The 16693-nt window shown below is 39.5% G+C and overlaps 1 protein-coding gene and 1 long non-coding RNA gene across 2 annotated transcripts; one reads left to right on the top strand and one right to left on the bottom strand.

Annotated features, from left to right (window-relative positions):
* Window positions 1-295: 295 nt before the first annotated feature.
* Window positions 296-14085, bottom strand: LOC139784975 (uncharacterized). The gene is made up of 3 exons (XM_071724152.1): window positions 12405-14085; window positions 6641-6725; window positions 296-5071 (listed from the first exon to the last, which is right to left on the bottom strand). Exons 1-3 carry the CDS (start codon window positions 12720-12722, stop codon window positions 4923-4925), a joined length of 552 nt encoding a protein of 183 aa, XP_071580253.1. The 5' UTR covers window positions 12723-14085; the 3' UTR covers window positions 296-4922.
* On the top strand, window positions 11839-16297 carry LOC139784976 (uncharacterized). Its single transcript, XR_011721740.1, has 4 exons — window positions 11839-12018; window positions 12415-12514; window positions 14079-14304; window positions 16172-16297. It is a non-coding gene; the product is annotated as an uncharacterized lncRNA (long non-coding RNA).
* Window positions 16298-16693: the final 396 nt, after the last annotated feature.

Raw genomic sequence — 16693 nt, 5'->3', positions numbered from 1 at the left:
GGTGTCATTGAATCACTTAAATGGACATTCATAGATTATTGTACTTAATTTTATATAATATAACGTATGTATATATCTCTCGCTCTCTTTCTTTCTTTCTTTCTTTCTCTTCCTATGCGTATCTAATTAAATCTATATACATACTAAGTATGGGCACGGAGGAACTCGTTCCTATATTTTTCCCCATTCGTTTCGATGAATTTACATGTATATCCCCCTTGAGTTACGTTTACAGTAGTATCTATCGCATACTCAACGGTACTTTAAAGATGAGAAGGTAAATAAAAATTCTGAATGCACGAATTGTCATGAATATTAAAAAGAAACAGTATTATTACAAGTGAAAAGTATTATTAAATGATTTCGAACACATGACTAGAATCACAGTGTCGAGAGAAAAAAGTATATTAATAAAAGAAAGAAAAGGTCAACGCTAAGATTTATAAAACGATTCGTCGCAAAGGAGTACATGTAAGTTATAAAACGCATTACTGTAACACGCGTATAAAACGCCCTTTCCGCTCGTCCATAGATTTGTTTAACGAACGATTTGAAAACCGATGACGTTCCTAGAATCCTCAGTATTTTTTTATTCTGTCTACGCTACAATCTCGAGAGTTACTTCTCACGCAATAATACTATTTTATGTACACCAGTAATTTACAAAGTTGAACTTCCAGCTATATTTCGCGCCTACTGGCAGCCTCGGATCTTTCCCTTCTAATACCAAAGGTGTATAATCTGTTTTTTCTTTTTTGCTTTGATAAGAGTGTCCTTTGATTCTTAAATGCTGTACAGGAACATTTACTTGTTTAACTCTTTAATCACTCGTTTAATATTTTTTATTTATTACTTTATATCCGTAGGCTTATACTTATTTTGTCGTTAGAGTACTTTGTTATATTCCTAAATTTCGTTTAAATAATTATACTATCGTCAAAGTATTTCGATAAAACGATTAAACGATTAATACATTAACTAAATTTAAAAAAAGAATATGATATATTTAATAGTACAAAAAGGGAAGTTCGTGAAGGATCCTGTCCCATCATCATGACTAGTTCAAAAGTGCATTTTTTATTTCGTAAATATATTTCGGTATGAATATTCGATAGATCATATCGTGTCGTTGGTCGGGAAAGTTGGTGTAAGCCTCTCCTGGACGGTAAAATGTCTTTCAAGCATTGCCACGTAGGTATTTGTAAATATTAGCATATGTAGTGAAATTTTTTTGAAGTCTTAGGCTGATCACAGACTTGGAAATTAGGCTCTGAGAGTGTCTCTCGGAAGCAAATTCTACCAAGTGAGCAACCATTCCACGAGACATTTTCGGTCGGAAATTAGGTCCGTAAGCGTGCCTTAACATTATAATATTTTCGACACATACATTCGACATATACATGTATACCTTGTAAAAAAATATTGTTCGGAATATTTTCATTTATCTGGACGCGAGAATGTATCGTTTAAATTTTTAACTGTGAAAAGAAATGAGATTCGCAGACGCGAAATATATATATGTATTATGTATATATGCAAAGTACACGCGTAATCGTAGAGAATAGCTTCGAAGATGCAATTAAGCGTGCACGAAAGAGTTATCATGAAGAATGCATTTAATGACGAAAGACTCGATCGATGGAGGGGGGTCCTTCACGGCAAATGAATAATTATTAGATTAAAGGATATTAACATAACAATTAAAGTATTTACGAAGGGTCGCGTATTTACGAAGACTGAAACAACGTATAAACTTATTCCCTATCAATCGTGTAAACACTGTAAACCTATACACGCGATCCAGCGGATCGATTGTTTCTTTTTTTTTCATTTGTTTCGAAGAGCAGATATAAAACGAAATCCTCTCGTCTCTCTCGGCAGCTTTCGTTCGCACCAAGAATACCTCGCGATATCTTCTCTCGCGATCGCTCTTGTTTTATACTCCCAATTCCTCCTCGAAGTCTATCTTTAATTAAATATAATTTCTTATCGTATGCATATAAATTTGTCATATACATTTGTCGTAGTGTAATAATTAATTAGTGTTTACCAGCCTATAGAATGTGCGATTTTCGGCGTTTACTCGGTTCTCGCGAATCAAGTAAGACGGTCGAAAGTCAAATAGCCAGCGTAAACCTCATCCTAAGGCTTCCAGTTCCTCTCGCGCGAGAGAATTGATCGCTTCGCAGTTTCTGAAGTACCGACGTTCCATTTCCGACCATTACTTCGCTCCCGCTCGTCTAATTGCCGCCAATCAATCCGCCGATAACTATTATACGCCCCTTCGAGCGAAATCGTTACACCCTCTCGCATATGCATACATATACATGTCTCTCCTCTCTCGTACGTATATACACACAGGCGTTTACATTATTATCATAAAAACAAAATATAATTGAGATTTGTTATATACGAGTATAAAAAACTTCGTTATGCGTTTTCGCCGCGTTATATATCATATCTCGTGTAAATTCTCTCATCATCTTGGTGATATTTATCGTCGTCATATTTTGTATTATATACGTTTCTCTCCTCTCCTCAAGATCAGTGTTCTTCGGTCATTTGTTTCATCGCGTGGATTCGCGGCCTCTAGCTAGTCTACTTATGTGATAAGGTTACGATTTCTCTCTTACGCCGGAATCTGGCGTAAATATATAATTATATAATTATATGTATAATATTAATATGCCTTTATAGAACAATATTTCGAGATGAACTCTCTCCGTATTTTCTTACGAGTATGTCTTGCCTTGCGTGAACGTGCATCACACGTCACGGCGAAAGAAGACACTGCGTACATGCGGCAAATCAGGAAAAGGAAGAAAATAGTAGGCACAGGAGAACGCGACGTTCTCGAGCACGGGAAATATAAAGTCTATCATAAATATTCCGCTCATTATCTTTAAAAAAATGAAGCAATTATTTCAGTCTGTGACGAAAAAGAAATATAAAAAATTGTGCCTTATACCGCACTTTATATATGACGCATTATTTCTTTCGCTTTTCGATCGTAAGATAAAAATAATTGTATTCGAAATATCAATATGATAAAAGCAGGATTCTAGAATAAAAATTATTTCTTCAGCTATATTTTGCTACCCTCGAGGAAACTGCCATTTATCGATTACTGATGAAGACCGAGAAAGGAGCGCGACTTCGCCACGCCAACGCAGAAGTCGTAGAAACTTGATGCTGAGCCGCGGGGGTCATTGTTCGCTAACCCGCTCGATCGCGAGAAGAATGGGTCCCGATCTATTCAAGTTTGATGTTTACCCACTGGGACAAAGCGTTGTCATTGTTTTCCCATCGATGCTTTACACTCGAACCGAAAGACCCGGCCTCGCAAGCGAGTTAACGAAAAAAAGGATATCGTGAAAGTTGAAACATAGCAGCACCGGTTTTACGGGTTATTCTGAAACCGTCTCGAGTTTTGCCTCTACACGACGCATGGGAAGCCGAATATAAATCGAAAGGAAAAAAAAGAGACGACATTAAGGAAGACTTTGCTCACTAGTTCGCGTGTGATTGTAACGAATACTTTCGACGAATCCTCCAGGACGACGCAACGATTTACCAAATTGCTCGGTCTTTCAACCTTCACGATCCGGATCACCGATCCGCTCAGTGAACACAATGGGCGCGTTCAGCAGACACAACTGTTGCACAACTGTTGAGTTCGTCTTATCAATACTCTGCGTTGATTGGTTGGTTCCAAAAGTAAGAGTCAATCACGTTCGACTGCTACTGAGCGGCTTGGTTTGCTGAACGCGACCAATGTCCCAAATCGGAACATATGGCCAACGTCTTAAAGACGTTATATCACAAGACGTCTTAAAGACGTCTTAAGGGGATGCTGGAGCCGTCTGTATAACCGACAAAATTACCATTTTCTATGTTATCGACTATATCTGTCCTTGTATAGACAAAAATATAGACAAGGATAGCACGCTACATTGCACGCATACATACGCACGATACACATCGATATCATACTTTTATATTACGCTTCCAAATCTTGATTTGGGGGGTTTATCGATGTTTTTCTTGTTGTGCAATTCAGGGGAACTTGTTTTCGCGTTCGTACTAATGGTATATCTCTTATATGAAATACATCTTGTGACGAGCTGACAGCTCGCCGCAACTCGAGACGCCATATTGGGATAAAAGTAGGATAAGGAAATCTGTACTTTCGTAATTTTTTCTCGTTTTCCATATAAAATCGGAGTTCCCCTGAATCATTAATGTATGTACTGCAATTCTGGAGAAGGATTTTTAATTCTGTCAAATTAATACGACGCTACGTTCCGACAAAAAATGCCGGTAAAACAGACGGCTCCAGCATCACCTTAATGATATCTTTAAGACGTCAAATGTCTCGATTTGGGACATGCGTGTTGTCTGGGTGATCACCCGTCGCATCTTTCCTCGGTTTCAGTCTTCTCTTTCAGCAACCTCGCTTACATCGTAACATGTAAATGCAAGGAGAATTTTCGGCCTTACACGTTTTCTTCCTTCCCCGTTCCAACTTCGAATGCCGAATACAGAAAACCTCTTCGGCACCGTTTCCCTACCCTCATTCTTCCTGCCGCGCGCGCGCGCGCGCGCTATTTTCCCCCCTGTCACCTGAACGTGCGTTCGCACATTCGTGCGTGTGCATTATAAGCATGTACATCGGAGAGGAGTGTCGCGGAGGAATATCGACGTGTTGTTGAAGGTAAATCGAATCGACGACAAGAACGACGACGTTCCTCGTTCAGCGCCTCCATTTCTTTTCGCTCGCTTTGTTCGTCGCCGTCGCTACCGATGCCGCTTCGATGCACAATCCCGGCGTGTACGGAGATGCGTGTTCGCGCAAGCTTATCGAGTCTTCTTCCTCGTTTCCCCGCGCGGTCCCAGCGCGTTAGCCGCTGGCGAGAGCAACCCTAAGGCGAGGCAGACGATGCGATCGCCATCAGAGGCGCCGGCGGCAACGCGACCGGTATGTGGTAATATTTACACTGAGGTCGCATGCACGCGCCCTTCACTGCGTCCCTGCACACTGTTACGCGGTTTTCAATCACCTCCACGTTTTCTGAAAATTTACACAGAGAATTCAGATCAGTCGATTTCGCATATATAATTATTATAATTAATACGAAAACAGTCCGCTTCCTTCCGTTCTCAGAGACTATAGTGTTCAAAAATAATGTTCCAAGATTCGAGGTATCCATAGTTCTTGAGTTGCAAATGTGAAAATCAAAATGTATCCACCAATTAAACCCGTAGAACCAACCCAGAGTGAACACAATGTCCCGTTGCACAATGACAATGCGTGTTGTCTGAGAATAAGCTCTATTGTCCAAATTATAAGAATTATAAGAATTATAAGAATTATAAGAATTATAAGCATTATTATTTAAGAAACGTTACATAAACATATTTAAATGTACAAACTATTTAATTTAGATAAATGACGGTACAAACTATTTAATGTCCAGAAAAAAGCTTTAAAAAACGCCGCGGACCTTGATTGCAAAGGAATTCATGTAAATTTCCAACGATAGAAATAACGCTCGTTATTCAAGTGTACATATTGTCCGCAATTGATTGTGCAAAAAGTATCGCTAATTGTTTGGAGGAACTGAGAGGAGCGCTTTCTCGTTCACATCTTGAGTAACGTTGGCTCATTATCACGAATAGGATCTAATTGACACAGCAGCTTGATAAAAGGGAGATTCTCATTACATCCGCAAAAATCATTCGCGTGCTAAACGTGAAAGCGAACCATAGCTATAACGACGGCATATAATAATGCGGAGGATAATGAAGGCGATCGACACCGCCAACGTTGACGACGCGACGTCGCGTCGCAGAGCCGAAGTATTATAAAATAAAAGCGTGGAACGACAATCGAGCTCTTTTCACAAGCGATGAAACCGCGAATGATTTATTGTTCGTAATTGCAACGCGTCCCGCACGCAAGATTGGCAAATTCGTGTGGAATCGTGTGGATCGGCGAACGAAGGACAAGGCCATAATCCGCTAGACTCGCTGCTTGCGGGAGATAGTTCTGTCGCGCAGGAATTTCAATAGCCGAATTTCTGCCGTCGCTCGACGCTTACTTTACCGAAACTGTCGATTTCACCGGGAAATCTCGTTACTGATATCAATCTGTGTGACCGAAGAGAAATTTGAAAATCGCCAATTCGCTCGATGAATGTCAATTGAACGAGTCAAGGGTTCCCTATACGAGATATTAACTCGTATTCTTACTGCACATTTAGTAACAAACGTTATCGTATGATTTCACATTTTAACTTTTTAATATTAATCTCTCGGTCAGTGAAATGTATAAAAGCAAAGAGAGGTAAAAAGATATAAAAACACACAAAGTGAATTCAACATATAATCCAATGTCAAAGATGAATCATTTTTAATTAAATATATCCGAGAAAAATACATAATTAAACGCGACAACATCAATGTATTCTTGTAAAATATCACAATGAAAGATACGCGTTTGTATCTTAAAATTATGATTTAAACATGGAACATTTTTTTCCTCCCACGATAGTCTCCATCACTTCACGCAAACTGATGGCACTTATTTTGAATTGAATTATGCATGATCAGTACTTCCCCAATAACGAATATAACTCACCGTCACTAAGATGAATAAACTTGCAGGCGGGACGGTTGCACACTTGTCGATTAAAATCTTGGCACACCGGGAGGGTGTCCAGTAACTGAAAGAAAATGTGCCAGATACTCTTATAGCGGATGAGATCGGCAAACGGTGAGCGATTTGCAAAAAAAAAAAAAAAAGGAACTTATGATACTTCACACACACATACACACACGTGTGTTCCTGCAAGAGTCACTCACGCATGTTCTTTCTCTCTTTCTCACTCATCCTCTCTCATTCTCTCTCCCATTTAGGATTGCTCGAAATACCAATACCCGATAATTTAATCCATCTCACAGTATCGAAATGGATTTGAAATATAATATGCTATAGTAATATTATACATTTATTCTCATACTCGTTAATCACAAAATTAATTTATACATGCAAGGCAATCTTATAATCATTAGATAAGTGAGGAATAAACGTCAGAATAAACATCAGCGCGCCGTTCAATAATTTTCACTAAATATTGTTTTCGTGTACTTTGCGTACTCATTGGTATTGTCGATAAACCAAAAATACCAATAAAATATATTAATTGATCTGCAAGGAACTATAAAGTATCCATTATTCTTCTTCCTTTTTCTTATTTTAAACTTAGCATATCGATACACGTTTTTCCATTTATATATTAATTAAAAAAATCGGGTGTCTTGGTACATTTCTAAGCATTCCTACGATCACCGAGATCTCTCGCACAACCATACACTTCAGATTCTTCAGTGTTAGAGCATATTCATGGTTTATTACATGCTCTAGAAGATCCGTTCGTATATGGATATTAATTAATTGCTACCAATGTACGAATAATCAGCGCGGTCGAATTGATATTCGAGACGATAATTTCTCAAGCGACACTTTTCTCGCGTCGTGATCGATTATTTAAAAGTGAAGGACGAAGCAAAAGACGACCGCCGAGTATTCGCACATACGAATTAAGTGATAAATTTGCAGTAGAACTTTTGTTTCAAACAGGACATTTCCTATTATGGTATGTATATATTGTGGTGGTAAAATTAAAATAATTCTAATCGACTGCAACAGAGTCTTGCATCTAATCGTGTTAACTCTACCGAATGGATACATTAACGGTTTGCCGGGATTTGCAAAATTGGCTTGATTTGGGCTAAAATTAAGGGCATTCGTATTATGTTTATAACGCGTGCCGATTGTGTGTGTCTGTATGTGTGTGTGTGAGAGAGACACTTTCGTTACGCTAATCATGATATTCCGGGTACAATGTATGTAGGGAGCGCGCCTAGAAACAAGGATATTTGATTCGCAAATTTCATCGAAAATTCGGGAAAATTAAAAGTCTGTGATTCAATTAAAATATTCAGCATATAGTAATTGTCACGTTCGAATATTAATTTTCGGTCGCGATACACTCGACTGCACTTTCATGCGTGATTACTTCGCAATGTACGTATCCTATGCTGATGAACATTGTACAGAATTTGCGAATCAGGTTTGTTGGAAGCCCTCTTCTCGGCGGGCCATTCAGGCATAATGACTAGACTGAAATTTTAGTGTTAACAAAATATGGGAAAACAACAGAAAGATCTGGCAGGAATGTACGAAATTCTCTGCGCCTCGCTCTCTTTTTCCTCCTCTCTTCGTCACTCGTTTCCGATCGAAAACGATGCTGGACATCGACATAATATAAACCCGGTTTGCGCGAGATAAGAGCGATAATTACATATATAAATGTGTGTATGTATATATATAATATGTATGCACATACTACGCGACTGCGTATACCGCTAAAACGCACCATATATAGGCATAGATATATCTAGCGGAGACAAGAAAATGTTCCGTGTTGAAGTTGTTTCTCGAATCGTAAGCGAGCAATATTTTTCGCGAGCGCGAATATAATTCCACATTTAACAAATGGCAAATGGAAGAGAGAAAGACATAAATGCGAATTATAGAACATTGGCTATCGAAAGAATACGATTAAAGTGAACCCAAGTGAAGCGGAAACTCCACCCAGCTACACAGCTACTACCCGTTCCTTTTATTAACCCATCGGCAAAAGATGTATGCATATTATATGTACACACACACACGGAAACACACACGTACACTCGTATCTAGAAGAATTATTCGTATATCCGAAATATATATAGGAGACAAATATGCAGCAAATAGATTAAACATCAAATTCCAGAGTACGGTTTTCGTGTTAGCAAAAACGTTAGATCAAAGCATTAACAACCTACCAGACAGATATATATGAAAAAATAAATTTAAACAAAAAAATTATTAAAGAGAAACGAAGTATAATCGCGCGAAAGTATACCATAGGCTCACCATAGAAGCGTGCAAAATATATGAAAATGTATCACGAAAAATGTAAACGCTAATAACTTATTTTGTCGTGTAACTCTCGACAATCTCGGCAAAAGATTATCCTGCGCACTCGTAATAATCATAATAATAATAAGAAGGAAGTTAACGAAAGTTATAAAGAAATCTTAAACATAACAGTAATAAGAATTATAACAGTCATAATAGCATTAATAGCAACAGTATAATAATAATCGTAATGATAACGCTAGTAATAAGTGGTTTAACCATAATATTAACCATTATATAATTATAATAAACAATTCTTGCAATTGCATAAGAGATAACTCGCTACGAACACAGAGTCTGGTCATGCAAATAATGGCCCGGGAGAAGGGGGGTATCGTTGCTTGGGTGATCATCGGTGTTACTCGAAACGTCGATCGTACCAAGTGTGATTAAATGATCGAATCTCGCGACGACGACGGAGGTGACGACGAGCGGTCGTGTATCAGCGATGATAATATAATGTCATCACCCAAGCGTTAATGTGCTGCCAAAAGCCAGCTCACCGTCGACTTTGGTTCGCGTGCGTGAATTATGGGATCGAAACACACACATCCACTCACTACTGAAGCTACGGAAGAAAAGAGTCCTGCAAATGATCCACGCCAGCGAACCAAAGTGATTTAGAGTGGCCGCAGTGGCGAGAGGGGGAGAAGGGGCGGGGGGTGGGGGGAAGAATTGGATAATCAGCAATTATATCGGCAATATCGTATAATATGGATGTGGGATGTCGTAAGCCGTCAAATTAATAATATTCTACTGCAAATAAGTTCAACACACTATGTCAACTGCGACTCCGCAACCATAACGACAGAGCTAGCCAAAAATATGGGTAAGAAACTATATATTCGAGATAGATGCGCAGCGATCGGTAGATCCGATCGTTTTCCGTGCGCGGGGAAAGCCTTGTCAAAATGGAAATGATCATTGGTTTCGAATAACGGTTCGGACGTAAAAGCTTCGCACGCGCTTCTTTATTCCATGCCCATGTATACTATATTCTGTGCCTCACGGCAGTTAATTGCGTCGAAAGCAATCAGTGTGCAAGCGTAAGAGACACGTTCTTTGACCAAGTAAGCGGAAATGAGCGGTCCAACTGAAAGCTGCGTGTATTTTTGCTCTAAATCAGTGACAAAGATCTCAACTCTCAAATTGATCTTCGAGATCGATCATCGGAGGCAGATATCTGTCCTTTAAAATTACTCGAATTCTGTTCACGTCAGTTCGCTTCGACTTTTTGGCAAGGATAACATTATCTTTCGCAGCTATATGCTAATTCGGAAAGCAAGAGCACAAATGCGTTACTCATAAACGTCCTAAATGGAAGAACAGTGTTATGCGTCAATGTTCCGTCGCGAAAGCCGGCTCTTCTACAGCTCTTTGAATCTACACGTCGTAAATCACGCCATTGTCATTGCCCAATGAAAATGTGGACAGCTCCGGCGAAATAATCGACTTCTTCAGAGAATTCGAGATATTTTAGTATTTCGAATAATTATTCGACAAACTCGTGGACGCGCACATTTAAATTCGGAAATTATGATAAATATTACGAATTTCGTGTGTATGTCAACGCGATGCATGCGATACCAACCAGAGGATACGAGTTATCATAACTGCACTGTTCCAAAAAAGATATAGATCGAATAATTGCTAAAACTTTCGTTTAACGTGATTGGCTTAGTTGCACACTTTTTAACTCGAAAACAATAAAAATACTTGATATTAAAACTAAATTAAAACACTTTTTAAAACTCTCTTGATTCAAAAAGGTGTGATATATGTATATATATATATAATTATTTTATAATTTTATTAATTTAATTATTATATCTCATACTATAAAAAATAATTTACAGAGTACGTATAATGCGATCTATATGTTTATGTAAAAAATCCATTATCAGAGAATTTGAAATTTAATTCTTAATAGATTTATAACTTAACATCTTCTTGGGAGAAATTTAGGTATTTCTATAACAGAAACAGATAGACTTACTATCTCCGAAATAAAAATCATCCAACTATACTAATTGTAAGCGATTTAGAAAAATTGTGATTAACAAGAATTATTGTAGCAAGAGAGATTATTTCCACATATATTATCGAAGACAAGTTTACGCAGAACTCAGAAATGTATTTCATGCCCTCCGGTTTCTCGATACGCGCTCTCTTAGTATTGTAATATTAATGAGCATGCAGTATACACGCTCGACACTCGTAACAGCTGTCCGTATCGTAATTGCTACTTGCGGTAAGATGCACTGCGAGAGAAAAAAATAAACAAATAGATATTGAAGCGTACAAGGATGAAAGTTGCTCTCAGACGTAGCATTAGATTCAGTCGTAACGAATACAAAGAAATGTTTAAAAGACATCCCGACAATATCCTCATCCACAAATAACGCGCAACGTTAATCAGACAAGCGGTTCAAGACAATGGCATGATAGATATATAATAATATGTATATGTATATAATATATATAGATACATGGCAAACCGTTTAATGGCAAAAGTACTAATCATACTAATTACTGTATAAGAAGCGTGCATCTCTTTCTTCGTGAACAGGTTTATTCGTGTGTGCACGTTGTATAAGTGTGGGTGTGTATGTCTGTTTACTGTGTATATATATATATATATATATGTGTGTGGGGGGGGGAGGTGGGGGCAAAGGGGGGCGAAGGTGACGACAACGCTTTCGAAATAGCATAATAATTATAGGTATAATAATAATAGACAAACACCAGATAAGGCAGTGGTTATTCGCAGTTATAGTTGCGGTGAGCAGTCGTGAGGGAGATGCCCCCAAAAGCTACGTGTTAGCCAAGGTTACCGAGAGATGCGGATTATACAACGTTTCGCTCTTCGGACAGAGAAGTAAACGTCAATTTCCCTGCTGCCTAAACAGCGCACGAGTAAAGAAGAAAGCTTGTTCCATTCATCGAGCGATATCCGAGGATAACATCCTTTTCCCTCGTTAACCTTGAAGGTTAGCAGCAATTAAAGTTCGAACTTGCATCAAAGCGCGCCACGGAATTTCCAACTTTTAAAATCCAAAGATTATTCCGCGGGATCGATCTATAGAGATAAGAAAGAGACGAACGTTTTGTAACATGTACAAGATTCATCATTCGCGCAATGTTGCGCAGAACAATGCAACAATGAAGGTAATAACGTACGGATTCCCTGAAGTTCGATTAGTGAAAATAGTCGTGGCTTCTCGCTACTGCGATCTTCAGGGAATCGCATGCCGAGCAGAAGGGCCAGCATGGCGATACGCATGCACGCTAAAACTTCTCTCACCCGGTTACCCGAACGGCGCTTGTGATGCAAATTCGAGACCGGATAAAAAACTGGTTACAATAATGAGTCTACCTGTCCGCAGCTGTCTGTGTAGACGACACAGTGAGCGTTTTGGGGGACCATTTGGGCCCCGACAGTGGCTAAGGCTGCTAAGGCGATCCACATGCAGCAAACGAGGCAGTGTTCGTACAGTATTTTTTTTTTCAAGTATCGGTAGTTTTTTTTTTTTGGTGGTCGTTCATTACCACAGTTGGTTGAATTCGGTGGAGAAGGCACCAGATCAAAGGAGACACGCGTGGAGCGTGTCCTCGGAGCATCCAGGTACATGTACGACAGTGAGATCGAATTCGTTTTATCGTTCAGTTCCAAAATTTTTTTTATGCGTGTCATTTATTTAATTTTGCGTCATTGTTATTATTGTTATTATTTTTTTTTAATTAAGCACTCCACGAAGGAACATGATAAGTCGTCGGTTAAATTGCAGTCGCAGCCGTTCGTCGTCCCGATAAACGCGGCGCCGCGCCGCGCCGGTACGCGAGTAACGAGTGAAAAAGCGCGAGAAAAATGAAAGCGTAAATTACAGAAAACGAAAGTGTAAATCGTCAACTTGTCGTCGCGCCCGTCGTTTATTTATTTTTTTTTTTTTCAAGTTCGTTTTACACGCATGGTCGTGCAAACGAGGAGGGAATTTCCGAGCGTTGGTTGCCACGCGTGTTATGGAGCGCGCGAACGGTATGTGTGTATTCGAGCGCGCAATATTATACCCATTTTAAATTCGATGAACGACGGATGCATGTACCGGGGTGTGCCGCACAGACATTAATTCCGATTTTGTCCACGGGGGCATCGAGATTTGATGGGCGGGCATCGAAATAATGCGGCGGCAGTGCACACATACCAAGCCAGCGTTTCAAGAACATACGTATATGTTCATTATAAATAGTATAGTATAACATATGTGTATATGTGTATATGTGTGTGTGTGTGTGTGTGTGTGTGTGTGTGTGTGTGTGTGTGTGTGTGTGTGTGTGTGTGTGTGTGTGTGTGTGTGTGTGTGTGTGTGTGTGTGTGTGTGTGTGTGTGTGTGTAAATATATATATATTGAAAATGGAAGATTACATATGTAGAAGTATGCACGATCAAATAGAGGCAAAATCGGGAAAAATCAATCAACCAGTCGGACCGAAGCGCGTGATAAAGCGGAGAACAAGAACGCATGTGTCAGGTCGCCGCCACCCATCCACGAGTATATACATCATATGCATATATATTATATGTGTATAATCGGTATTATCATATCGTTTATTTTTTGTTTTATTATCGCGGGCCGCCATTTTCGAATCGCGCGACAATGTTCGAATCCGTATATCGTTTTATTTCGTTCATTCGTTTGCCAAATATTTATCAAACGATTCAGCGTGGCCACCAACGAACGAAACGAGATCGGCGATTGTGAGAAACAAAAAAAAAGGAGAAGAGGGAAGAGGGAAAAGTACCGACAACCCATCACCATAGTTTCGTCCATGATTGGTTAACGAACGCGAAAAAAATGATTGACGATTTTGCATCGAGTTTTAAGTGGCGTGCGACCAACGATATTGACGATCCGTGCGTACGCGTGTTATTATTACATATTTGTCGTTTATCGTGCGACGCAGGAGATAAATTTACGGATAGACGATAACGAACGTTTGTTTTTAAATATTGATTAATAATGTGGCGTGTTGATATTTTTTTGTCGCAAAGATTTTCGACATACGAGCGGGAGAGTTGTCACACAATCGCCACATGAGTGTAATTCGATCGAGGCGAGGCGAGGATCGTGAATGGGAGCCATCGTATGGATCGTGGGTGTTTCAGGATTCATCAATTAGAGGATTGGATCGGCGCCACATAGGCCATCACACAGGACGTCGGGGATTGCATCGGTCGGGTCGGGATGAAAGCGTCGGCAGGGGTAGTGGATCAAACGGTATGCACATGGTGAATTTTCGGTTGAAAGACGCGTGCGGTGGGTATCCAGGCGAGGGCAAGCATGAAACAGAAAGTTGAAAGAGAGACCATGAACGATCGCGCTTCAACATGCACCGGCGGTGGCGTGTGTGTATGTATATATATACGTGTGGTACATATATGTATTTGGCTGGTACACATTCGTCTCGTACAGAGCCTGTCGTTAGAAGTCGCACGCGTACGCCGATTCAATTCTTGCGCTGCAAACGAATGAATAGGTATATATAGCACTGCATAGTATATTAAACTATACATAATGTCTAAAAACCGTGGCTGACCCCCGGTTAATAAAATAGCCACGGGCAGCGAATCCTTCGAACGAGTACGCTCTCTCGTGCATTCTTCTATGAAGCTTTGCGTTTCAAGTACACCGTGTTCGCATGCGCTAGTAGTAAGTGTCTATATCGAGTTTTGTCGAGGTGACAGTTTAACCAGGCAAATAGGTACAGATGACTTCCCATTTGGAGCAATTGATGCATTCCCAGAAAGTATCGAGCCCAAAATCTGTGCAAATCAAAATCGCTTCGAGCAAAATTGACCCAACTTCCTCTTTTATCCTAATTTTTAAAAATCCCTGAGCCCATTTTTCAATGCACTTAAATTTTTTTATCAGCTTGAGATATAATAATAACTGAATGAAATTGAAGAGATTAATCTGAAAGTTTAATCTTTTTAAACTTTGTTCATTAAATTACTCTTCCAATTCGTTTATTTTACCATTTTGTTCCCAGATCTCAAATTACTGTTTTTTCTGTAACTCTGTTAATTATCGTAATGAACATTTTTAATTAAAACATTCTATCAAGATAAAGATAGATTATTTATTCGCACTTTCCGCAGATATATCGCAACCTTTCCAGACATTTAAATATCCTCGTTCGCGAATTTGATTTTCACATTGGTCTCCGGGGAATGCACTTAGCACGCAAATCGGGGGCTACTTATTAAACTAGTATACGTTGTACGAAAAAGACGCAGAATGCTCAGGTAAGCACATATAAAATCCGTATCTCCTACAGAATATGTAATTATGTGCCAACACTCTATAAGAAAGTAGTAAATTAAATATATTTTATAGAATAAGTACAATTAAATGACGATGGAGCTAAAGCTTGCATATGTAATACAATAAAGTGCTACTGCGATACTTACATTGGAAAGAGTGCTGCATGTCGATTTTTTAATATCGGCGCAGGTATGCGGGTATGCAAGAAGCGTCGCTTGCGTTCAAATTCTTTAGCGCAGAAGAAGATAGACAGCGATATATTGATTATTATTAAATGGCGAATAATCTGGTAAGGATCATGAAGATGGCTATATTACAAAAGCACATATAACTTTTATTAGCCACAAGTATAGAGCGCAGCAAGTGACTTACTCGTATTACAGTACAGCAGAAACTACTACTAGAATTTCCACGGAAACCGCGCGGTTTCTCTTCGGCTTCTGTCGATATAAAGTGCTTCAACGCGCAACAAACAAAACAAGCAGTAACTAGATCGCCGCCGTTCGACCATTAATAGTGGGAGAGACCAATCACGCTGAAATGTGTACTTTTTGCGCGTATATCCGTCATTTGCATTCGCGAATCGCTCGTTGTATCCGGACGATTAGAATGCGATAACAAACTATCGAATCGTCGCGAATATGAGACTGCAGTTCGGAGGTTAATTTGCTCCATGCGTGAGCGCAGAACAATAAACTTTCGTTTATGTATTTGCGTAATTGCGTTTGCTTACTCGACACGCGTATACGTATGCAGTCGCAGATACTGCATTCGTCAAATTGTATCGGCCATCCTGATGAGCTCTCTTTTTTTTTTCCAGACGGCTGCACTATCTTCGTCGCAGCCGCAATATCGCGCGCGGCCAAATAGGGATCGTTCGCAATCGATCGAGTTCGTGGCGCGCGTTTGTAATCGCAGCAAAATTATGCCGACGATGTAAAAAGAGATGGTAGTCCACGTTATTTGCCGATTGCGATTCGCTGCGAAATGGCTCTGCCCGCCGAACATGGCGGAAGCGGCAAACGAAGCGCAACTAGAAGCAGCTAGCGAAATCATTTTGCTGCGATTAAGTACGAGGCTGTAACTGACAATACAGATAAATTTTTACTTTTTAAGTTCTTTCCACAAAATTATGTTACTGTTGCAATATAAAATAAAATATGTTCAAGATTTATTACAGCGTTCTCTCACTCTCCCCCCTCCCCTCTCTCTTTCCGTAAATTGTAATAAATATTATGCAAAAGAGACCAATTGATAAAAATGTCATTTACTGCCTCTTAACTTATCACGCAGTTGCGTAGCGTCGTTACGAACTGCGAAGATCAATGACTCCAACATCGCG

This window comes from Temnothorax nylanderi, unplaced genomic scaffold, assembly GCF_030848795.1.
Source record: "Temnothorax nylanderi isolate EJ_2023f unplaced genomic scaffold, tnyl_v1.0 TNYL_tig0717_pilon, whole genome shotgun sequence".
Taxonomy (NCBI): domain Eukaryota; kingdom Metazoa; phylum Arthropoda; class Insecta; order Hymenoptera; family Formicidae; genus Temnothorax; species Temnothorax nylanderi.
The sequence above is the reverse complement of the archived record's forward strand: the minus strand, read 5'-3'. Positions and strand labels throughout refer to the sequence as shown.

Coding starts and splice junctions, on each gene's coding strand:
- LOC139784975 (XM_071724152.1), bottom strand. CDS start 12,722: ATGACACGCATAAAAAAAATTTTGGAACTGAACGATAAAACGAATTCG. Junction 6,726..12,404: donor ACACAGACAGCTGCGGACAG/GTAGACTCATTA, acceptor ATTTTCTTTCAG/TTACTGGACACCCTCCCGGT. Junction 5,072..6,640: donor GTTTATTCATCTTAGTGACG/GTGAGTTATATT, acceptor GTAAATTTTCAG/AAAACGTGGAGGTGATTGAA.